The sequence below is a fragment of the Lynx rufus genome, unplaced genomic scaffold, assembly GCF_022079265.1.
Source record: "Lynx rufus isolate CCGP_SWC_20201006 ecotype Redwood Valley unplaced genomic scaffold, mLynRuf1.p SCAF_29, whole genome shotgun sequence".
NCBI lineage: Eukaryota > Metazoa > Chordata > Mammalia > Carnivora > Felidae > Lynx > Lynx rufus.
In genome coordinates, this window is record NW_025814844.1 from 5579944 (window position 1) to 5604979 (window position 25036).

General features: G+C 39.0%; 1 protein-coding gene and 1 long non-coding RNA gene across 3 annotated transcripts in view; one reads left to right on the plus strand and one right to left on the minus strand.

The window, feature by feature from the left end:
• VAPA (VAMP associated protein A) overlaps window positions 1–23595 on the minus strand; it is a 44531-nt gene extending 20936 nt beyond the window's left edge. The window contains exons 1-2 of one of the 2 annotated variants that reach the window (XM_047090356.1): window positions 23277–23595; window positions 380–532 (exon numbers count right to left, since the gene is read on the minus strand). In XM_047090356.1, coding sequence (XP_046946312.1) covers window positions 380–532; window positions 23277–23355 — 232 coding nt within the window. In that variant the 5' untranslated portion in view covers window positions 23356–23595. The remainder of the gene's footprint in view (window positions 1–379; window positions 533–23276) is intronic. The other variant, XM_047090358.1, reaches the window with a different exon arrangement.
• LOC124519888 (uncharacterized) lies at window positions 22484–24689 on the plus strand. Its single transcript, XR_006964215.1, has 2 exons — window positions 22484–22570; window positions 24255–24689. It is a non-coding gene; the product is annotated as an uncharacterized LOC124519888 (long non-coding RNA).
• The last annotated feature ends 347 nt before the right edge of the window (window positions 24690–25036 follow it).

The following is a 25036-nucleotide window of genomic DNA, read 5'->3' on the forward strand; positions in this document are numbered from 1 at the left end:
ACAGCTGCATGCAATATTTAACAATAGCTAGAGATCTGAAGAGAAGGATCAATCACAAAAATGATACACTATTTCAAAGATAAAATAGAGCAGAGAATGTGGTAGTAAACTGTAGAAATAAAAGATATAAAATTTTAAACTGAAAATAATTGCTTATAAATTGACCACAGACACCCCCAGCCACAAGGTAAGGGCGAGAAATGTTAAAACAGCTGGCATATAGTAAGGTAACAGGAGAACATAATTAAAGGCAAGCCAGAATAACTTAAAAACAATTTCTCTCCCTCCAGATGAAACTCTATTAATTAAGACCAAATTAAACATAACCATAAAAATGTCAGAATTTAATACTGTTCAAAATCAGAACATGATTTGCTACCTGAAACAGTCACCGTCAACCCTGGGTCAATAATTCCACTGTTGGGCCTCACACAGTACCGACGAGGTGCTGTAGTCTTCACTTTGAAACACACTTTTCTATCGGATGGATTTCGCAACTTAAGATTTGTAGTGACTACATCTGTGAAGGGGCCTGTAAGGTTTAAAAAACAAAAACAAAAAAAATTTAAATGGACTCACACTTATATGAAGCAGAATTCAAAATTCAATGTATACAATCTCAATTTTATTTAAAGTATATAATGAAATCTGTGTGCCTAACTGTATCAAAACACTAACAGTACTTCTTTCCAGGTACTACACTTACAAGAGTTTTATTTTCTTCTTCTTCCCTTATTATATTTTACAAAATTTCTACACGAACATGTATTATTTCTATCAAATAAAAAGTATTCCAAACATTGTAATTTATGAAGTAAGCCCACAATTTTATTATACATAGTGTGCTCTTACCACATTACTAAAAAGATCAGGTTTTTCCAGTGGTCTGCAAACCAGTGCCAGTCTTTAAATCCATTTACCAAGAAAACTGCAAAAATGTGTACATCTGAAGATACTACATCCAATGACAATAGTGCTCTTGCTTCACATCTCAATTAGGTTCAATTCATTCACTCATTCATCCATTCACTCACATATTTGTTAAGTATTTATTATGAGCACTGTGTCAAATGCTCTAAATACAAAGTTTTAAGTTTTGGTGATGTACCCAAACGTGAAATTATAAAACAAAGAATCCAGAAAGGTAATCCAGTCCTGCCTAAACTGAGTAAGTCCTAAACTACTAGAACCTCATTTTGTTAAAGGGGGGGTAAAAGAAAGGTTGTGGCCATTTTTTACCTTGGCAAAAAAAACAAACAAACAAAAAAAACAAAACTGTAGGGCATTATGTACATCAATTCAGACAATAAAATGAATACTTTTTCCATTGGGCATAGAAGATAAATTTAAAAAGTATGTCCCAAGAGGAAGCAATAACCACATAACTTATAACTAACACAAAAGCAATTTTAAATCATTTTCAAAGCAATCAGTTTTAAGTTATATTTTTTAACGTTTTTATTTATTTACTTACTTATTTAGAGAAATAGACAGAGACCGAGCAGGGGAGGGGCAGAGAGAGAAGACAGAGAATCCCAAGCAGGCTCTAAGCTGTAGTGCAGAGCCCAACACAGGACCAGAACTGACGAAACTGTGAGACCATGACCTGAGCCAAAATCAAGAGTGGATGCTCAACCAACTGAGCCATCCAGGCGCCCCATTAAGTTATATATTTTGAAAAGCAAAAAGGCTGAAATCAAAGACTACTATTACAAAGGCTATCTTTATTTAAGGAAACAAGAGTAAGCATGTCTTTTAAAACTTTATCATTCGGAGCCCAGAATGAGAAATTTTCAGCTCTACCAGGTAGTTTCCCATTTAGTTGAATACTGGAAAACCATCTAAGACAAAGGTTTGATGGGGAACAACAAATACAGTCAAATGAAAAGAGGCACTAGGAAGAGTGCAGGAGCAACTAGAGGAAAAGAAACAGACTTCAAAGTCAGGCCATTAAAAGGTACTTATTTCAAGTACTAAGGAGTGAAATAATCTTATTCTATGCTTGAAGTTTTAAGTTATAAAATATTTTCTAACAAAGACTTAGAACCAGGAAGAGGGAAGAGACAGAAATGAGAAAAGGTTAGCAGAAAACATAAAGACAGAGAAACAGTTACAAAAAAAAATTAAAGAAAAAGTCATTTAAATCAACAGTTACATAGGTCTTTTTTTAAAAAATATATATATACATGAAGTATGATCTTTTAAATGGCTACCTTTAATTACATGATCAAATAAATCATTTAATTTGTATATTATCTTACTCCCTTTGATTCTTTAATTCTAAATGCTTGCATTTTTCAACAAGCAGCTACTTAACAACCCCACCATACACTAGCAAAAGAGAGGTACAGGGGAATATTGCAATCTGTCCATTTTGCACTTGAACCCACAATACCATTGGCTAGCAACACAGTTTAAACTACTGATGAAACTAGGGGTCTTAAAGATATAGATTCCATTTCTTAATATTCTCAAAATTCAGAAGTTACTACAGATATTTGAGAATACATAAATTTTTAAAAGACTATTTCAAGTAGGACTTTAACATTAGTAGTAAGCATGGCCAAAAAAACAATTTATTAGTAACATGACAAAAGAAACCTTTCACAAAACTTTAATTTTGAACAATCCTATACTTTTATAACATACGTAAGATTTTTTAAATGATCCCAATTTTAGAGGAAAACAATTTTCCAAAATAAGGTAAAATAACTTTTTTAATTTTTGAGAGTGTGTGTGTGTGCGCACGAGGGGGCGGGGAGAGAGGGAGGGAGAGAGAGGGGGAGAGACAGAAAGAGAGAAAGAATATGAATGAATGAATGAATGAATGAATGACTATGAATCCCAAGCAGGCTCCACACCTCAGCAAGGAGCTTGAGGTGGGCTCAGTCCCAGGACTGTGAGATAATGATCTGAGCTAAAATCAAGAGTCAGACGCTTAACCAACAGAGCTACCCAGGTGCCCAAAATAACTGACTTTTAAAACTGATTTAGAAAATGACCATATATCAATTTTCATCAACATATAAACTCTGAAATAATACTGAAAATTTATATGCAAACTGTCTAAAGATGAAGATAACAGCCCACCAAAAAGAAAAAAGCCCACCAACTTAAAACAAAGTTCTTAACTGGACATGTTAATAACCGTATGAGTAAAATGTGAAATTACCTTACAAACAAATAAGCCCACCTAACATATGAATTTGAAATTTTCTGCTCCACTGTGTCCCTATAACCAAGCATCTTAACAGTGCTCTCCCAGTAGAAATAACTCCCTGCAGATAGTTCAGAGTCTGAGCCCATTTTCCCCGGTTAAAATGGAAAATCGGCAGTTACTGATGAATGTTAGCATAAGAATGACCACATTTAACTGTTATAAGAGGTCTTGGAAAGAAACATCAGGTCCACTTTTGTGGGTCACAGAACCCTTTAAGAATGTGATGAAACCTATATACTACCCCAGAAAATAACACGTGAGTGAAATGTTCACAAAAATTTTACATGGAATTTTTGGGGGGGAATATGGGTGAGACAGGAAGATTAGGGTGGGTGGGGGGTGCTGGGGTATATCATAGATCCCTAAGCCTACAGGTTAGAAAGACCTGATGAAATCCACCCTTACAGACCCTCAAAAATAGAGGGAAAGTTACATAATTTATTGTAAGCACTACAACCAAATCCTAAATCCAAGGGTGATTCTCCTCACGGGTATTTTTGTCTAACATCAGGACTGGGTGGGTGGTGCTACTGGTGGGGGGAGAAGAGGAATGAAGATCTTAGACATTCTGCAATGCCTGGGCAGTCCCATACAATGAAGTATATCATGCCCTCATCCGACCAAATTATCATATATTCCTTCAAATTATCAAATACGCCTTCAAATTCATATTGGAAAAAAATCTCTTTTCCAGAAATAGATCTATTGTGTAAAAAAGGAAAAATTTGTTCTCCTTCTTCTTGAAAAGGTTACATTTACCATCACAGAAAATTATTCTACCAACAGTAATACCACTCATGATACTTGAATCACCACAACACACTTGTTATCAGTCAGGAGACATTTGTAGGTGACATACCCGATTCTATCCCTATCCACAAATTTTCTTATTTTGCCCTTATTTCAAAATGTTAAAGAAAACCAGTCAGTCCAATTCAGGTAACTGTTGAATTCTCTTAAATCCAATCTTACTTGTTACTAGGAAGGTTACAAGCACCTGGCTAGTTCACTACGTCTTTTGTTATAGTCATGCCCAAACATTTACACTAAAAGGCATATTTCATTATAAATTTATTTTTTTAATTCTCTTTTAGGGTATAGTTAGGGTATTATATTAAAATTTTAATTTGGGGGCACCTGAATGGCTCAGATGGCTAAGCATCCGACTTAAGGTCGGGTCATGACCTCACCGCTTACAGGTTCCAGCCCGCCTCAAGCTTGCTGCCGTCAGCATGGAGCCTGCTTCAGATCCTCTGTCCCCACCTGTCTCTATCCCTCTCCCGCTCACACTCTCTCAAAAAAATAAACATTTAAAAAAAAAAAAAAAACTTTAAAACTTTCATTTTTATGCTGGTAGGTAATTTTATATATGAATTTCATTTTGAGATAGTAAAGCAAGTATTAAAGAATATAAAATATACAAATGGGGTACTATGTCCAACAGGGTTAAAAACCACTGCATCACCTCAGTAATCTGCTTGACTGACTGAAAACTTATCCTCTGCAATGCTTAAGTGGTTAAACCAGTAAGAAAAATAAGTAGGGGCACCTAGGTGGCTCAGGTGGTTGAGCGTCGGACATCAGTTCAGATCATGATCTCAGTTTGTGAGTTCAAGTCCCACTTCCAGGCTTGCTGCTGTCAGTGCAGAACCCGCTTCAGATATTCTGTTCCCCGCTCCTCTGTCCCTCCCCCACCTGTGTTCTCACTCTCAAAAATAGACAAAACATCAAAAGAAAAGAGAAAGAAAAAGGAAAGAAAAGAAAAACAAGTAGAAGCACCTGGGTGGCTCAGTCAGTTAAGTGTCCAACTCTTGATTCGGCTCAGGTCATGATCTCACAGTGGTGAGATGGAGCCCTACCTCCGGGCTCCAAGCTAGGCGTGGAGCCTGCTTAAGATTCTTTCTCTCCCTCTCTCTCTCTCCCACCTCCCCTTCCCCCTGCACCTCCCCCGCTTGCATGCACAGTTTGTGTGCTTACTGGAAGGAAGGAAGGAAGGAAGGAAGGAAGGAAGGAAGGAAGGAAGGAAGGAAGGAAAGGAATTACCTTAAAGTCAGGATAGGGATCAACTTTGCAGAGAAAGAGATAGTAACTGGGATTGGGTACAAGGAAGGTTTTTATAATAACAGCCAAGTTCTAGTTCTTGTCTTAGGCAGTGATTACATGGGTATTCACTTTTTGACAATTCTACAAACCATACATATTTTTCATTTATGCAAAACAATTTTTTTTAGAAAAGCTGATCCTTGATGTAACCTATAAAAAAAAAACAAACCTGAAAACAACAGTGAAAAGCAGTTTGGATGAGAAAGTGAACATCTGAAGCAATTTATTTAAAAACCAATATTCATGTTTTGAGGACTACTAAAAATCCCTGTATTGAGGAAAATCCTGTTAGGTGTCTAACGTAACTGCTTAGTTTAACATTTACAAACAATTACTAAAAGCGTCCATTTTTTTTTATTTTTTATTTTTTAAAATTTACATCCAAATTAGTTAGCATATGGTGCAACAGTGATTTCAGGAATAGATTCCTTAATGCCCCTTACCCATTTAGCCCATCCCCCCTCCCACAACCCCTCCAGCAACCCTCCATATTTATGAGTCTCTTCTGTTTTGTCCCCCTCCTTATTTTTATATTATTTTTGTGTCCCTTCCCTTATGTTCATCTGTTTTGTCTCTTAAAGTCCTCATATGAGTGAAGTCATATGATTTTTGTCTTTCTCTAATTTCACTTAGCATAATACCCTCCAGTTATATTTCATTCTTTTTGATTGCTGAGTAATACTCCATTGTATATATACCACATTTTCTTTATCCATTCATCCATCGATGGACATTTGGGCTCTTTCCATACTTTGGCTATTGTTGATAGTGCTGCTATAAACATGGGGGTGCATGTGTCCCTTTGAAACAGCACACCTGTATCCCGTGGATAAATGCCTAGTAGTGCAATTGCTGGGTCGTAGGGTAGTTCTATTTTCAGTTTTTTGAGGAACCTCCATACTGTTTTCCAGGGTGGCTGCACCAGCTTGCATTCCCACCAACAATGCAGAAGAGATCCTCTTTCTCACATCCTCGCCAACATCTGTTGTTGCCTGAGTTCTTAATGTTAGCCATTCTGACAGGTGTAAGGTGGTATCTCGTTGTGGTTTTGATTTGTATTTCCCTGATGATGAGTGATATTGATGAAAGCGTCCATTTTAAGATGACCTCATAGTATACTAGTCACCAATCACAGCTACCATACATACATCCTATGTTAGAGATGAAATTTTAGTTTATATGTAAATTTCACTATTTATATTCCATATAAAACAAGAAAATTACACAAAATAGTTTACATTTATGTGTACTCATCAACTGGAAAAAAAAAAACCTACAGTTAAAATAACCTTACCTTTTACAATTACATGGGTTGTCTCCTCCTTTAGTCTCACTTTTAAGCAGCCACCACATTTTCTGTCACCAAGTATTCTAATTCCAACTACAATTGTTATTACTTACAACTGTTATTCCAACTACAACTGTTATTTTGTTATAGCCAAAATCCTATACCCAGAAACAAATTCTAAAAATCAGAAATGTAACACACACAAATATTGTCTCTATGTAAAAAAAACTCTGAACATAAATTTGTAAAAACCTGGAAGCTAAAATCTCAAAAATGTAGCACAAGTTGAAGTCACCTCATCCAGAAGGAGGTCCCAAGTGGGAATGGCCTGCCTCCTTTACCTAAAAATATTTTTCCAGCATGAAATACCCTTTATACTCAGTATACCTAAAATGCTAGCATTCAGAGCAATGATTTCCTTCTAAATAGTGGGACCCTTATTCTCCAAACCCACAATCTTAAAAGGAACCCCAATAAGCTTAAAAAAGTACAACCACTCTGACTAAACAATTTTTTAAAATGTTGTCACCCATCCACATTTTGATACGAACTGCCATTGAAGTTTTCTTGAAATGTCAAGATGAGTTTAGGTGCGAAGAAAACTGAGTTGTGGAAGAGAACAGTTGGCTTTTTCCCCAACATTGTATTGAAAATTTTCATACAAAGAAATTGAAATCATTGTAAACAATCATATATCCATTACCTAGATTCTACAATTAACATTTTGCTGTATTTACTTTAAGACTTATCTATTTCATCTCTCTGCCCATCCATCTTATTTTTAATGCATTTCAAAATAAGCTGAAGACATCAGTACACTCACTTCTACTAAACATCTCAATATGCGTATCAATTTGAGTTCACTATTTGCTTACTCTGAAAAGAGTCAAATTTTAATTCATGATAAGCAGTAGTACAGAGCATAGAGCATTTTAGAAACAGAAAAGGCCTCTGAGGGGCACCTGGGTGGCTCAGTTGGTTAAGCATTCAACTCAGCTCAGGCCATGATCTTGCAGTTCACGAGTTCAAGCCCCGCATCAGGCTCTGTGCTGACAGCTCAGAGCCTGAAGCCTGCTTCAGATTCTGTTGTCTCCTTCTCTCTGCCCCTCCCCTGCTCATGCCCTCTCCCTCCCTCACTCCCTCCCGGCCTCTCTCAAAAATAAATAAAAGCATTAAAAAAGAGAGAGAGAGAGAAGAAAAAGGAAAGAAATGCCTCTGAGATGAAGCTTAAAATAAGCAGGCAACATACATGAACATTAATTCATGAACTCTGTGACTTCCATTTATTTTTTTTTTCCAATACATGAAATTTATTGTGTGACTTCCACTTAGATGACCTACTCAGAGGCCTATTAGGAGAGAAGTCTCTACTGGCCTCTAGCATTTCTACATGTTTTGCCAATAGGAGGCCCTGGGGCTTTCATCCAGACTATCTTCTCAAGGATGTCTTTAAATAGTGAACAGTCTTGGAAAACAATGTCTCTCCTTCCTAAGGAGAGAACAGGTTTGCTTACTGGCTAGTAAAATAGGTCTTCCTCTAAGAAAAAAGGTCAGGTAAGTTTCCATGTAGCCCATTAGGAAAGATTCAGGCTCCCTACGCTCAAGGGACAGTCTCAGCTATGACACAGAACCACTATGGGAACAGCATCTGCCTAAACTGAACCCCTGTGTGTTGCCCTTTGAGGAGGCAAAGGAAATTAACACAAATATAAAGCTCGTGCTGTATGTAGTGTCATGAAGAATAAAGTCCTTTGTCTCTAAACCCGGGGATCACATATATCTTTTCTACCAATATTCATAAAATTGTAGTACACTCAATTTTTAGACCCTTTAGTTCTTGACAAGATCTTTCTGAGTTCTTGGCTATAAGGAACAGACTCAGTTAGCAGCCTCTGTATGATTAAAAACAGACAGTGCAATGAACCAAAGCATGAATCTTGGAGGAGAAATATGACTGACCATACAATTCACACAATACATAGTCTATACCTCTCAATGGCACTTCTCACTTACTTTTTTATATACATGTCTTATCCAACAAAACTACAAGCTCCCCTAAAAAGAAACATTCACTTCCTCCTTGAATGAACTGAAGTAATTAACACAGACCTTAAGTCATAGTAGCTGTTCAATATTATTTGTTAAGTAAATACACACTGGAAGTATCGTTGGGACAGTCACATGAATTCTTTTTCATCAACATACAACAATGACAAAAATGTCAGAAATATGTATGTTCTGTTTCAAATGCTACGACTCTAGGTCTTCATAAGTCATTTATGTTGACCATTACATTTTTACTCCTTCATCCTTCCTTTATTGAAACAGAATAGGTAAAAATTCTAATAAGGAAAGCTGGATGCTCAGCTCAAACACATAAATAATTCTGCTGCAGCAAAGCAGGTGATGACTACACTTTATTCAATGTTTCCACAGGTTTTAGCAAATTAATAGCTATATCACTGATTAAACAGTTTTCCAGTTACATGAAGATGACACTGAATACCTGTCATACTAAATTATGTATGTGAAGTAGATACAGTATAGTATACAGAATATCAATTAAGAATTTGCACAGTAATAGTAGCATGGCAGTAGTAACAGTAAAAATAGTGTTAACAACAAAAAAATTTTTATAACAGCTAGCCTTTATTGAGCCTTCACCCTGTATCAAGAACTTTGCATGAATTATGTCCCTCACAGGCTTTAACAAGACACTTTATTATCCCCATTTTACAGATAACTTGCCTGCAACAAGTTAAAACACCTGTCATAAACTACAAAGCAGTGGAAGTTGATCGTCAAACCTGGTCTGACTCCAGAGCCTGAACTCTCATAAATTCTATATGTATTTTATGCAAACTACCTAGCTACAATCGCTTCCCTAATTCATAAGCATTCCAGGCAGATTTCTGCAGCAATAAAGCATGAAACTGCAGTCAAATCATTAATATATGATAATGATTTTTAAATGGATATATTTCCCCTGGTCCCATATACAGGTCAACAACTGAGTATTTCCTGAAGTATCATAAACACTGAGAAAATATCCTGTGTTTTACATCCAAGAAAGCCCTATAACATTTTCTTTAGAATTTTTAAAAATGAAGTCACCTTAATTTATTTCATTTTCTATATTTTTTTTCAAACACATTGAAATCTCAGACTTGAATGTGGGGTCCACAAAGACTGGGTCTTTGTTCTGTTCTCTACCATATTCCCAGCAGCTGTAAAAATCCCTGGCATAGAGGGTAGTGAATAAATACTATATTGTACAAATATTTTTGTCCAAATAAACAGAGTACTACTTTCTGGAAAACAAAATGAGTCAATGCTATTCAAGAAGGTTTTAAAAACACTAAACATATTTTGTTATAAAATTTCACTAACATTAATTATAAAAATATGGATCCTGACATTAATAATGTATCATGAATACATGATGAGAGTGCATCACAAAAAAATCTCCAAAATACACTGAGTACAGAAGTGTGTAGCCATTCAAAAAGAAAAAATCAATGTTCCCATTCTAGGGTCTTAAAATCATAGTTAAAAGAATTCATCAATAAGCAGGAACCATGTCTTATTTCTCCTCTACCACTTTCAAATAATGTAGTAGTGTTCTGATCACACAGTTAAATACTCACTCATTACCTTCACATGGAAAAGCACCTAAGTAAAAAGTCAAAACATCTATTTTCTTTGTTCCTTTGGAAGCCTTTTGGAGAGGGAGGGGCTAGTTCCTGTCATCAATGGTGTACTATGACTTTCATAAAAACTGTAACACAGTACACTGATTTTGAGGCTTAAGAGCTAAAACTATTAACCAGGTGATTGACCCCAACCAAATCACTTGACTTCTCCAGGACAGTCTAACCCCTGCAGTAGACAGGGGTCATTAGTAGACAGAATGACCTTCCAAGGCTCCCTGGGCTTTAAAATTATGTAACATTACGGGGGCGCCAGGGTGGCTCAGTTGGTTAAGCATCCGACTTCAGCTCAGATCATGATCTCACGGTTCATGAGTTCAAGCCCTGCATCAGGCTCTGACAGCTCAGAGCCTGGAGCCCGCTTCGGATTCTGTGTCTCCCACTCTCTCTGCCCTTCCCCTGCTCATGCACTCTCTCTCTCTCAAAATTAAAACTTAAAAAAAAAAATAAAGTGACATTATGATCAACTTCACCTACTGCCTATCTTCTACTCCATGGTAAAATGGCAGATAATTCAATCCTAAATTCTCACAGCCTTATTAACATTTTGCATAAAGTTATTGTAAACATTTTAGAAGTGTTTTTTCAGACCTTTTGATGCATAGGCTGTTCACTCTGACTTTAACAATCCCAGTGTCTTGAAAACAGGAAGGAGAGCATAAACAATAAATTATCTTTTCACAGAAATGAAGTATCCTTCTGATTTGTAACTTTATACAAATTATGTCCTTCCACTGTGTAACCATCTACTAAAGAAAAGATGCACACACACCTAAATTATTTGAAAGAGAACATCTCTATTCACGGCCAAACATAAAGGATGCACGCTACTTAATTTAACATCTTTATTAAAATAGAAGTGCTCCCTATCTGAAGAGTTTAGAAAAGTTTTTAAAGTCTAGATAAGATGGTAGGAAATAAAAGGAAAATGCATATTTGGAGAGAAATTAAAATAAATGTTTTTAGCACCATTTACAGATCTAAAATTCTTGAAAATATTTGTACTATGAGAAATGGTAGTATTAACAAAAATACAGAATATAAGTATGCAGAATTATACACACAAAATATATAAAAAGAAATACATCAAATGTTCACAGAGATTATTTCTAGGTGGTAAGATTGAGTAATTTTTATTTGCTTTACACTTTTCCATCCTTTTTCAATTCTCTACATTAAGCACTTATTTTATAACCAGATGGGACTTTTAAACATGTACACATATTAGTTTCATTTGTTCATGAAATCTTTTATTTGTAACGTGCTGGAGGAAAACTGAAAAGATCCAGAAAAACACATCTGAGGATCTCACTGTTATTGAAGTTTTTGGCAGTGGGAAAAGTACTCAGCAAACAAGACCAAGTGATTCATCTTCCCTGATAAGTTATAAAGGTAATTTTTTTCATAGAGAAAACAACTAAACAGGAAACAAAGATACCCTATACCTTTAAAAGTATGGTAGTCACTCCAATTCATGTCAGATTATCCAAGTACTAAAGTAAATATATATATAAATGGATATATGTATGTGCACGGATATGTATGGAAGCACAGAGCTACAAAATAAAAGCTGTAAAAATGCAGGCCCATAAGAAACCTAACAAATTGTATTGCAAGCTAAGTATTTTAAAGTCCTCTCATGTTCTTTTTTAGTTAATATCTATTTGTAAAAATGGCAACTGAATTTAATCACACCCTTAAAAAGCTAAAATACACATTAACTACACTAATTCATTTAAACCTGAATTCTGAAAACAGTACAAAATGTTCACGATTACTCTAGTTATAAGAACATTCCAAATGCCAGTGAAAAGCAACCAGGCAAACTATGTCATATTAATGACAAGTCTTCAAAAACATCTATGTGAATCTTTTTCCCATAAAAATTTAAGACACTGGTTTTAGATTATTTTCATAAAGTGAAGTATGTGGACAATCATTAAGTTGAACATATTTTCACAAATTATGAAGTCCAATCTTGTTTAATCAATGAATTTATTATGAAGAACAAAAATCACACTTAAGAGTTTATTATAAAGATATAAAGAGTCTCTAGGACACAGGAAATGAAGTATAGCTGGCCTCAAAAGAAGAGGCTGCATTCAAGAGAAACTGGTTCCTGGGACTTCAAGATCTCTGGCCTGCTTTTCTCTCCCTCTTCTCTCTCAACGGAGTTGCTTCTGCTTAAACGTGGCACAAATCAGCCTGCTTTAAAGACCTAAAGCCTAGCATCTAAACTAAGTGTGTTTAAAGGGGCGGCATCAAAATTTCGACTGATCAGTCATCAGCATATGTATTGGCTGGCCCTGGGTTAGGTGCTCACCATGAAACAATCAACACTGGGGGAAGAGGGATCCTAAAAATCTATCTGCTGCTTAGAGCCACCTGGCTCTTTAACAGAATCTATAAACAGAAGCCATTCTCAGAGAAGTAAATACCCCCAAACAAACTTGTCATACTTCTTACAAGAGACCATCAATTGATGCCAATAGCAAGAGCTCAAAGAAATGACACATTTATATAGTTATGATTTACAAATTAGATTTAGATATATAAATAAGATCTACTTTGAGATAATCATGGTTTTCTATTTGTCTTTATATACCTTGATTTGTGATCTGTTACTGGAAGGTTGCAAACATTGGACTTGTTTTCTATTTACCTTTCTATAACTTGCCCTATTATTAAAAAAAATTAAGACCTCAGACTGTTAACACTTAAAATATTAATTAAAATTAAACAAAATAATACAGGAAGGACAAATGAAAACCTTCTGATCTCATCTTCCGAAGCTATCTAGTAACAAAACAATTTTAAGTTTTTCTCTCTTATAAAAAAAAGAGTTCACTGTAGAAGTCCTGGAAAACAGAAAAGTAAAAATACAAAAGACACTCACATCCTAAAGTAGAGCCAATGACTTGTTAACATTTTCTTTCCAATCTTTTTTCTTGCACATATTACCATAAACAGACTCATATTTATGCAACTTTTTAATGCGGAAGTAAGGCTCTTACCACCAATCAACATCACTAAAACTGGGAAAACCAGACACTGTCTACCACTGATGTGACACAATTCCATCCATGAATTATTTTTACCACCAAATACTGACCTAAATCTAATCAAGCCCTCAAATCTAAATCCAAATTTACAGGAAAGACATCCCACACATACCTAGACTATTTGACAATTCAACCACCTGATCTTCTCAACAAGAGTATGATTAAAAAAAAAAAAAAAGTGGGGGAAGCAGTGTTTAAAATTAAGACTCGGATACACGACAAACAAATGCAATGCGTAAGCTGAACAAACCAGCTAAAAAACAGACATACAGGGGAGACCGGGTGGCTCAGACACTTAAGCTTATCAGCTGAGGTCATGATCTCACCATTCCTGAGTTTGAGCCTACTTCAGACTATACATTGACAGCGCAGAGCCTGCTTAGGATTCTCTTTCTCTCCCTCTTTCTGTCCGTACCCTGCTCGCTTTCTCTCTCTCAAAATAAATAAACTTTAAAAAATAAAAAATAGAAGTACATACAATTGGGAGAAATCTTCAACAGGTTAAATATTAGATGATGTTAAATAATTATTTTTGGTTTTAAGATAATGACATCACAACTATGTAAAGAAAATGTCTGTTTATTAGAAAAGCAAACTCAAGTATTTAGGTTTGAAATGTCGTTATCCAGAATCTATACAGCAGCTGGGGCGCCTGGGTGGCTCAGTAGGTTAAGCGTCCAACTTCGGCTCAGGTAATGATCTCACAGTTCGTGAGTTCGAGCCCCACCTAGGGCTCTGTGCTGACACCTCAGAGCCTGGAGCCTGCTTTGGATCCTATGTCTCCCTCTCTCTGTCCCTCTGCCACTCACAATTTGTCTCTCTCTCCCTCTCTCTCGAAAATAAACAAACAAAAAAAATACACAGCAAACAAAAACTAAACAAATATAAAATGCTAATAATCATTAAACTTAAGTATATGAAATTTAAGTATACAAAAGTTCATTATGCTTTTATGAATGTTTGAAAGCTTTCATAAGAAGTTTTAAACTTTTTATCTAGTAATCTGTGTCCCATTTCAGTTATAATAAACAAGGATTTGCATACAACAACTCCCTTCTTACATTTAATTTTCTTCTAAAACAACTTTTTAAGGTTGAGGATCCATCCTGTATTAACCACTTTCTCCTCTGAAAGGCAGATAAGACTTCAATGAATCTATCAAGTTTAAGATACAAAAGCACAAGAAAAAGATCAGGAAGTGCGTCTAAAAAAATAAAAGGGTGCTTACTAAACTCTCTTCACAGAACATCTCTGCATGGTAAAGGAAGGACTTACTTAAAGGAAATTAAAAGGTAACTAATACAGGGGCACCTGGGTGGCTCAGTCCATTATGCATCTGACTAGATTTCAGCTCAGGTCATGATCTGAATGTAGTGAGATCAAGCCCCACAGGTTCCACACTGGGCCTCTGTACTGGATGTGGAGCCTGCGTGAAGATTCTCTCTCTCCCTTTACCCCTCCCCTGCTCGCTTTCAGTCTAAAATATAAAATTAATAAAAGGTAACTAATGCAGTAAACCAATAAGAAAATTACCAATACTGACAATCAGAAAACATTAAACTCTGAAGTATAACGCAAGTTTTCCCAATTCCTTACACTATAAAACCCTGGATTGTGGGTAACTCGGTCTGCAAGTGTTCCGCAAGACAAGCAAACATTTTCAATAAATTTCAACTTGATAAATGAGTGATACATTGCGATACGAGTAGTACATGATGCCGAACATCACATGATCACAACTGAGCCAATGGTTAAATTTGCTTTGATATACGAGAGCTTTGAATTACAGCAGGTTTCCGGAACAAATTACGCTCACAAACCAATGTTTTACTGTATATTATTTGTCTACTTTACTGAAAAATCGTGTTTTCTTTTTGTTCTCAGATGTCACACATACTCAAAATCCTTAGGGCCAGAACACCCAGGAAATCACCTAATCCTGCCTGTCACTCCACAAATGAAAAAGGTGAAGCACAAAAAAGAAAAAAAAATCTATGGTTAGTCAGCTTTTAACAAAATACCCTATTATCCCTTTCCCGAAACTAAAAAATTTTAAAACCACAACTACCTGCAAAGGCAGATGAAAAACCCTACAGAAAAAAGATCCAAGACGAAAAACATGGGAATTATAGGAGAAACCACTGGAGTCCTATCAATACATCAACTTTATTGGGCAATCACCCATGCCAGATCCTGTTACCATGGATGTAAAAATAAAAGAAATAAATATATCCTCAAGTAGTTAACCTAAAGTTTGGGAGAGAAAAAATACGTAAATATAAATACTGTGTTATGTAGTATGTAAGTGCTGATTATCACAGATAAGCACAGGCTTCAATAGTGGCCTGAAGAAAGCAGTGACCAACTTGGACTGCAAGAATCCAAGACTTCACAAAAGGAAGAGATTCTTGGAGACTCCTTGACAGATATGAGGGAGAATAATATTCTGGACAGAGCATGTGCAAAGTCTTGCAACAGCTTAAAGTGTTTGGGAAAATGGTTTCATAAAACCTAAAGCTATGTGTAGAAGAGAAATGGGGTGGCAGGCAGTGGATTCTGGACTTTTTCATCTACGTAATGGGAAAATATGCCAGGTTCTTTATTAACCAAGGGAGCAAGAATATGAGGTTTGCATTTTACAAAGGGTAGTTCTAGCAGCAGTGTGGCTAAAGAGAGAGACACTAGAGAAAAGCAGGCCTGTTTACAGACTAGTAGAGAAAAGACAAGAGATAATCACCTGAAATAAATAATTCCCCAAAGCCCAGACTTCTCCCTGAAAAACACATCCATATAACCAAAACCTACTAGTTACCTTTTCATTAATATCTTGAAGGGTCCTAAACACACCTAACATACCTAATGAGATGAGGATCCTCATCCTACCACTCTCCCACAACCCCAAGTAAAATGCATGTGGTCCTCATTCAAATATCCACTGTTTTTTTTTAATTTTTTTAAAATATTTATTTACTTATTTTTTTTTTAATTTTTTTTTCAACGTTTTATTTATTTTTGGGACAGAGAGAGACAGAGCATGAACGGGGGAGGGGCAGAGAAAGAGGGAGACACAGAATCGGAAGCAGGCTCCAGGCTCTGAGCCATCAGCCCAGAGCCCGACGCGGGGCTCGAACTCACGGACCGCGAGATCGTGACCTGGCTGAAGTCGGACGCTTAACCGACTGCGCCACCCAGGCGCCCCTAAAATATTTATTTTTGAGAGACAAAGACAGATCGTGAGCAGGGGAGGGGCAGAGGGAGAGAGAGGGAGACACAGAATCTGAAGCAGGCTCCAGGCTCTGACCTGTTGGCACAGAGCCCAACGTGGGGTTCGAACTCATGGACTGTGAGATCATGACCTGAGCCAAAGTCAGACCCTTAACCGACTGAGCCACCCAGGCGCCCCTCCAGTGTTTCCTTTTTTAGCTCAGCACACAGCACCACCATTCCTCCAGTTACATAAGCAAGGAATCTCAGAGACGGCCAAGATACCTGTACTCTCTGTGGGCATATCTAATAGACCACCAAGTTTCACTGGCTTGATCCTCCTGAACTTTTCACCATCTCTAATACCAGTCCCTCAAATCAAGTAGTCACCTCTTGCCTGGACTGAGGAAACTAATTCATCTCTATCTCCCTTCTAATACTACTTTACGTTACCAGAATTATGTTTTTTTAAGTTTATTTATTTATTTATTTAGACAGAAGCAGAGACCGTGTGAATGGGGGAGGAACAGAGAGAGAAGACAGAGAATCCCCAGCAGGCTCAGCACTGTCAGCATGGAACCCATGAAACTGTGAGATCATGACCTGAGCCTAAACCATGGACATTTAACCAACTGAGCCACCCAGGCACCCCCAGAATTATGGCTTTTTTTAAATACAAATGTGATTATCACTCCATTCCCTCTATTTCTACCATTCCACCCGCTTAAATCTCTCAGTGGGCTAGGATAAAACCAAAACTCTTTAGTCAACCTACAAACCAGCACCACACTCACCTTGGCTGTCTCCACTACTGTTACACTGACTCAGGCTTGTAAATAACATGAGATATTACTTTAACAGGTTAAGTAACAGTAAACGCTTCATGTTCCCTCCTGCCACAGGATCTTTGTAAACACATGCTGCTTCTACTGTATTTTTCTTTCTTTTTCACCTAGGTTAATAGCTTCTACTCATATTAGAAAATCTTAATCCAATTGTGTCTTCCCTGACCAGGAAGATATTTTACTTTTTTTTAATTTTTTTTTTAATGTTTATTCACTTTTGAGAGAGAGAGGCAGCGCCCAAGCAGGGGAGGGGCAGAGAGAGATGGAGACACAGAATCCAAAGCAGGCTCCAAGCTCTGAGCTGTCAGCATAGAGCCCAATGCAGGGCTCGAACCCATGAATTGTGAGATCATGACCTGAGCCGAAGGCAGACGCTTAACTGGCTGAGCCACCCACACGCCCCCATTTTTTACATTTTTATAGCACTACACTCCTCTTCATAGTTACATTTCCTTCTTCTAATTAGGCAATTAGTGTCTATCTCTCCCATTAGAACTGCCTCATGAAAACAAAGATTGTATTTTACTCAAACTGTAATTCTAACACTTATTCAACACTTACTACATAGAGCAGAAAGTCAAATCTTTATTGTATAAACAAATTAAAATAAGTGAATTTAAAAATAAAGCTTCATTAAACGGTACAGATTCAAGAATTATCCCTGGGATGTAGAAATACAGATTTTAATTAGTAGACATACAGAGTATTTCTGTATGAGTAATCACAATGCCACCAAAATATTAAAAAGATGGGAAGACGCACAGGCTTGGGTTGTAAAAAAACAAAAAACAAAAAACAAAAAAAAACACCTGTTTGGGATATGCTGAGTTTGAAGTGTCTGAGTTACAACTCAAATCCGGATAGTCACTAAGTAATTCTAAAACTGACAACAAAGTCCCAATTAAAATACAAATTTGAGGGACACCTGGGTGGCTCAGTCGGTTAAGCACCCAACTTCAGCTCAGGTCATGATCTCAGGGTTCATGAGTTCGAGCCCCCTGTCTGGCTTCTGTGCTGACAGCTCAGAGCCTGGAGCCTGCTTTGGATTCTCTGCCTCCTTCTCTCTCTCTGCCATTTTCCTGGCTTGTGCGCTCTCTCTCTCAAAATTAAACAAATAAACATTAAAAAAAAAAAATACAAATTTGAGTGTGTACCAACATGTGCAAAGAGAGCAAGGAAAAGAAAGAGAAGCCATCAAAACAATGAGACTGAACAAGGAAAGTTTACAGAGATAAAACAAAAAACAAATCAGAACCTCAGAAACATTAGCATTTAAAAAGCCCACAAATGAGACAATAAAGGGAGCAAATTAGAAAATTAGAAGTATATGGAAGTGAAAACAATTGTTTAAAAAGTGGAAATGCCGATAATGTCAAGTGCCAAAGAGAGATGAAAATTGGAAATGATCAATGTGGCTGGCAATCAATAAGCAGTGAGGAGAGAGTAGTATTAACAGTGAACAGGAGGTGAGATACAGGACAGATAGTGAATGAACATGGACTATTTTTCCAAGAAGTTTGACTGCAAAGGAAATGAGGGACAGGGAGGGACATGTACCAGAAGGAGTTGGGAGTCAAAGAAGTATTTTGTTTGCTTCTTTTTAAAATGAAAAAATTAAGTGTATTTGTATGTTTAAAAGAAGAACCCAGTGGTTGAAAACATGAGAGGGAAAATATCTGAGGGAACATGGTCTAAGCGTGAGTCATGAGGGATTTTACCTTAATCAACAAAAACAGCAGAACAAACAAGCTTGGATATGAGGAGGGTTTTTCTTTCTCAGGCAAGAAAGTATGGATGTGTGCAGATGAGCAGGTGTTACAAGAGAAGACAGCACAAAATGGAAGGGCTGAAATGCCACACTAAAAAAAAAAAAAAAAAATCAGACTTTTATCCAGTGGGCAATCAAGAGCTACTTGAAAGCTTTTAAGGAATGGAGTAGTAAGACGTCATCCATGGCCCAGGAAAGGGGGGAAATCACCTCAGGGATCTGATGCAGCCACTGTGAAATAGGAGCTGATGCGAAACACCTAAAAATGTGCCAAGTATCTGCCAAGAGCAAAAGTGCTCTCTATCCTCATTTGTACTTCTTAGTAACGTGCTATTCAAAGATGCTCTGGCTGACACACCACAGGTTCCTGGGGTCCTCAGAAAGCTTAATTTTCTTTATTGGCATGATATTGTGACGGGCCACCTTCAACACAACGGTTTTGCTCTATTTTCCTTTCTCGGATTATTAGTAGGAAGAATATGTTCACAATTTATTTTAGCATTTTCTAAATTTCCTTCTTCCAACTTTTCTCCAAAACTACTAGTAAATAGGAAAAACAAAATGTATACTACAAAGGAAGAAATTTCATAATAGTAAAAAATTTAAGGACAAAAAAAATAGCCTCTCATATGTTAACATCAAATTTCAAATCTGAATTCTGTGTCAAATTACTGCCAGGGTTTCAACATAATTTGAAAATACCTACCTCTTTTTCATTAAACCAATGCAACAGAAGAGCTACTGTAGAATTCGTTACACCATTATAAAAGCACTTTCATATATTGACAATCATATCAAACAAAAAAAATTTTTAATATTGATTTATTTTTGGGAGAATGCAAGCAGAGGAGGGGCAGAGAGAGGGGGACAGAGGATCGGAAGCGGGCTCGCGCTGACAGGCTAACAGCAATCAAGTCTGGATGTGGGGCTTGAACTCACGAACCTCGAGATCATGACCTGAGCCGAAGGCTGGACGCTCAACCGACTGAACCACCCAGGTGCCCCTAAAACAAAATTTTTAAGTAAGATACAAAGGTATTTAAAAAATGCATTAAACTGGTATCTGTTTCTCCATAATCGTGCAAAATGCTGATAATTCGTACCAAGATGATTGTTAGGCATGTGACAGAAAAATTCACCACCTATTCTCAGAATGATTAAATGAGTCACTTAAGAGAATCCATCCTAGTCAAACGTAGAGTTCAAACTAATTCGAATAAACCTACTGAATGATAAAGAATTTTGCAAACTATCTTTTAATAGACTTAAACTAAAATTTACAGGTGATTTAGGGCAAGTCAGAATGAAATGACTTTATAGCCTTATCAAACTAAGCATACATTGTTGATTCTAAATGAGTCTCCTAGTGTTGAACTGTGCAACTGAATACATCAAAGCAAATGATTTACCTCCGACTAGAAGAATAAGATTAAGAATCAAATGACACCAAAGGTCACCTCCCAATTCATCCTAGCCCTCCTCCTTCCCAACCCTCTCCTTTATCCCACCCTAGAACAGAAGCACACAGCAAACTGACAGGGTACTTAAGTATAAGCCACATGTTCTCTCCCATCAGGGGTTGAGTAAACAACCACTCCCTAGCCCAATCCTTCCCCCCAAAATGAAAATAAGCCTCTTCTAAGAAAGCTTCCTAACGGGCGGGCTTCTTTCTTCATTCAAGTTTTGCCTCTTGTTACAGCACCTATCTGCCTTTTACGTCTCCCTCACTAGTCTCAGAGTTCTTCAAGGGCAAAGATAAAACCTAACACAGTTTACTGTTTAACCGTATACTTTTCCCATTAAACTACAACCTGTAAATCCTTTCCCCACCTTGTTTAGCACTCAAGGCCTAAACAGAAACTAGTAACTTGAATTAGTCTTAATCAAATCTAGGGATGGCACAAAGCTTTCAGTAAGTGTTCGCTGCTAAGTGGCCCAGCTGAATGTGTTTCTATAAACATTTCAATGAAACACTTTTTTTAAAGTCAATTTTAAAAAGTGGTTATAGATGTCCAAACTTTTAAAAATGGTCCTCGTGAATTACTTTCATCCTAACACAAGAAGAACCTGTTCTATAATCATAAGTAATAACTCTTCAATACCTGAAGTAAGTGAACTATATGAATATTACTGTGTAGGGTTTTAGGTGGTTTTTTTGTTTTTAGCTTGTTCTCCACTATTATTAGTCTCTTACTATGGCAACATTACAACTTCTCTAGGGAGAAAGCTTCAAACACTGTAGACATTTCCTGGCCTAAAATTGGCTTTTTAATGATTCTAAGTCCCTAATGGTAATACACACATGCTCATCTAGTAAAAGAAATTTACTTTGTAAACGCAGCCTGTCAAAAAATAAAAGCAAAAATTCTTTTAACTTCTCAAAAATATATGTTATATACGATTATAGAGATTTACATTAAATTCCTCCAACCAAAGATAATGTCTACCTAAAATAAGTTAATTTCATGATTCCCCAAAGGTGTTTTTTTTTCTTTCAGCTAAAGCTATGTGACACCATGCCACACACATGAACTTGTTACAATAAGACGCACTTAGTGCCCCTCAAAATATTTAAGAGTGGTCTTGAAACCCTTACTAGAAAAGGAGCTCACTTACATTTCCACTCAAAGATATTTGGAAATGTACTACAAAGCTTACAAAATAAAGAAGTTACGCAATATTACTCTCATAATACCAGAAGACAGTATTTTAAAATCCCTGAAACTATTCAAAACGTTTCCTATGGAAAACAATTGTTTTTCCTTTGGACTCAATCTTGTACAACAGCGAAGGATTTCATTTGTTTTAAGCACTGGAATAGCTACACATTTCACAAAAATTTTCTCATGGGAGCTGCCGAAATTGAAATACAAGATAAGGAATCATCCAAAAGGCGATTCGCAATACACTTAAACGAAGACAGCAAGGAATCTGCTTTTGGATCTCCACACACTTTCAGTATTCCTAAAAAGAAACTAGTTTAACTCTCTTCCCTAAAGTACCCAAATGGGCCAAGGGGCCCCTTAGATTGTTCCTCAGGAATCACCAAAATCGGACTAACAATTCATCACAGGCGTTGCTACAAAATATACAAGGACGCTCCAGAGCTGAGTAACACCTCATCGGCCCCCACATAAACCGCAACGCAAAGGCAAAAGTCACCAATAAGGAAGATTCCGCAGCAAATAAGCTAAGTTAGGGGGCTAAACAAGAGCAGACAAACACCAGGTCCGCCCTGCACAGAAGGTGAGCTGAAATGTCACACGGGAGGACCAGGAAGACGTCTACTATTAACCTACTACTATCAATTCCCGGGCTGACGCATAGCCTTCCTGCCCGCACGCGCTTGGGTCTCTGCCAACACAACCGGGTAAGTCATAACCAGAGAACTTCACGGGCTTCTCCGCCTCCCTAGCGCTCCAGGTACCTGACAGCGAGTTCTAAACAAGGTAAAAAGGGAGGCAGCAACTCCCTCTGCGAGGGCCGAGGGCCGGCTCCACCCAGGCCCTGCTCGAGGCCGAAGGGTGGTTCTCTCTCGGAACCGAGTCCAGGGCCGCCGCACCGCTGCCTCGCCTCTCGCCTCCCACCGCCGCTGACAGCCGGCGCCGGCGACCGACGCACTTGCGCCACCCCCAGAGCCCCCCTTCCCGCCGCAGACCAGAGCGCACGCTCTAAGGTCACCGCCCACCCACACCCTCCCAGACAACGCCCGACGGCCCTCGGGGGCCAAGGACAAGTGCCAGGCGCGGGCAGCGGCGCGGACAGCACCCGGGAGGCGCCCCCGCGGGACCGCAAGATGGCGGCGGCGGCGGCGGCGCCAGGGCCGGGCCCCTCCGCCTCGTCCCGGCCGGCGCGCGCACCGAGGCGCGAGCGGGCGAGGGAGGGAGCGGGCCGAGAGCGGAGCAGGCGGGCCGAGGGCAGAAGCGGGGCGCAGCCGGAGAATGGAAAGTGCCGGGCCGTGGGGGAGGGGACGCTCACTCGCGGCCAGCCGCCGACCTTCCCTCGACCCCCCCCACCCACCCTAAATCTCGCCGTCCGCCCGCCCCACCCCGGTCAGCTGCCCTCTCCCTGCCTACCTTTGAATTTGAGGTCTGTGGGCGGGTCGAGGACCAGGATCTGCTCGTGCTTCGCCATGGCCCCGGAGGCGGACGCCATCGGAGAGACAGCGCAGAGCGGGGGCGCGCCCGCGGCGGCGGTTTGCTAGCTGGGGGCGGGGGACGACGGCGGCGCCGGCTCGGCCGAGCTCTATGATGCGGCCAGCTCACCGCTCCCGAACCCCCGACGCCTGCCGCTCTGTGGCCGGGCCACTGGGCCGCCCGCTGGGTCAGCAGCTCCGGGTCTCACAACTGACTCAACCCCACACCAGCCGCCGCGGCCACGCGCACTGCGATCCTCGGCGCCCCACGTGACGGCCCCTGCGTGCCTACGTGCGCGCCCCGGCGGCCGGGAGCCCCTAGCTCTCGTCCCGCCCTCAAGTCCTGCCCAGCGCGGCGCCGGCTGGTGCGCCTGCGCAATCTGGGCCTCTCGGCCGCCGGGAGCTCGAGCTGTCAGGGGAACGGGTGTGGGCAGGGGGCGGAGCTAAGCTCCGTGGCACCGACGCGATGCGCAACGCAGGGCAGAAGGGCGCAATCTTTGGTCACGTTTAGCTCCGATTACGAAAGTGGAGTAACTGCTATAGCAGCACATCACCATCTTCCAAGTGAGAATGCCTAGTGGAAGGAAAGAGTGGTCAGGTTCATTCACTACAACTCCCAGCATACCAGTGGGGCCTGGCCCTTGTGCGGCACTGGGCGATGCTTGCTGGGAATTGTAGTAGTGGCTGTTTGTGGGCGGGAAGGAGACTGAGGTCCGTTGGCGGCGAATGGGGTGGGGCTCGCTGACGCTCATTTTTGGCTCTCAGATATCGTCTCGTCTGTGCTAAGAAGGAAAAAAAAATTTTTTTTTTTGAAAACTGACCCGAGATCTCCCGCTTAGAAATATAAAATATGCCCTGTGGAAAACAGGCCAGGATTTGTCAATCTGTTCTCTAAATCGACCCATCCCTCTGTTGGTAGGGCTACATTCTCTGTCGTATTCCAAGCCAACGTCTACTGCTTCCTGAATTCAATCCAGTGATGGAAAGCAAATGAGGAAACACACCACGTTTAGGAAGCAAACGCGGCGTTGGAGAAATCTGACAAGGCACATTTACCAAGCTAGAAACAGAAGTCAAAATCTACAGCGTTCAGTTGCTGGCGTCTGTTCTTGGGTTTTATTAATGATAGACCAAAACCGAAACAGTTGTTCACGTTCCCGTATTGGAAATGAATTCCATCTGCATCGTTATGATAGCGTGTAGTAAACTGAACCAAATGAGGAAAATCTCGTGAGCAAAGGTGGTGACAAATCTTTCCCCGATTGCCAGGGTAATCAGGGACAGGAACATCAAATGAAACAAATGAACGTGCCGTAAATAAATCTGTCCAGTACTACTTGAAGTCTCTAGGAAGCACCACAAAAGAAAGGACATATTGATGCTGCCACCACGAAGGAGGAGCCCAGTTTGTCTTGAAAATAAATGAGCAAATGAACAGTAATCTAAGCTTAGGCACAAAGTCCAAAGTTTTCAAGTGCAAAAAATGTATCAAAGCCCATCTGGGAATAGCTCTCCAGAATAGCTAACCTAGCATCCGCAGAAGATTGCACTACGCAAGAAGAATGTATCTTAAGCCGTGAAAAACCTCGGAGGATGGGATGGGAGTGCTTAAATAGTTTGAAAAGTACATTCTAAATTTACCTTTCCTTTGATTTCTTTTTATTCACAAAATTTATTTTGATATTTCAATCATCATTAAAG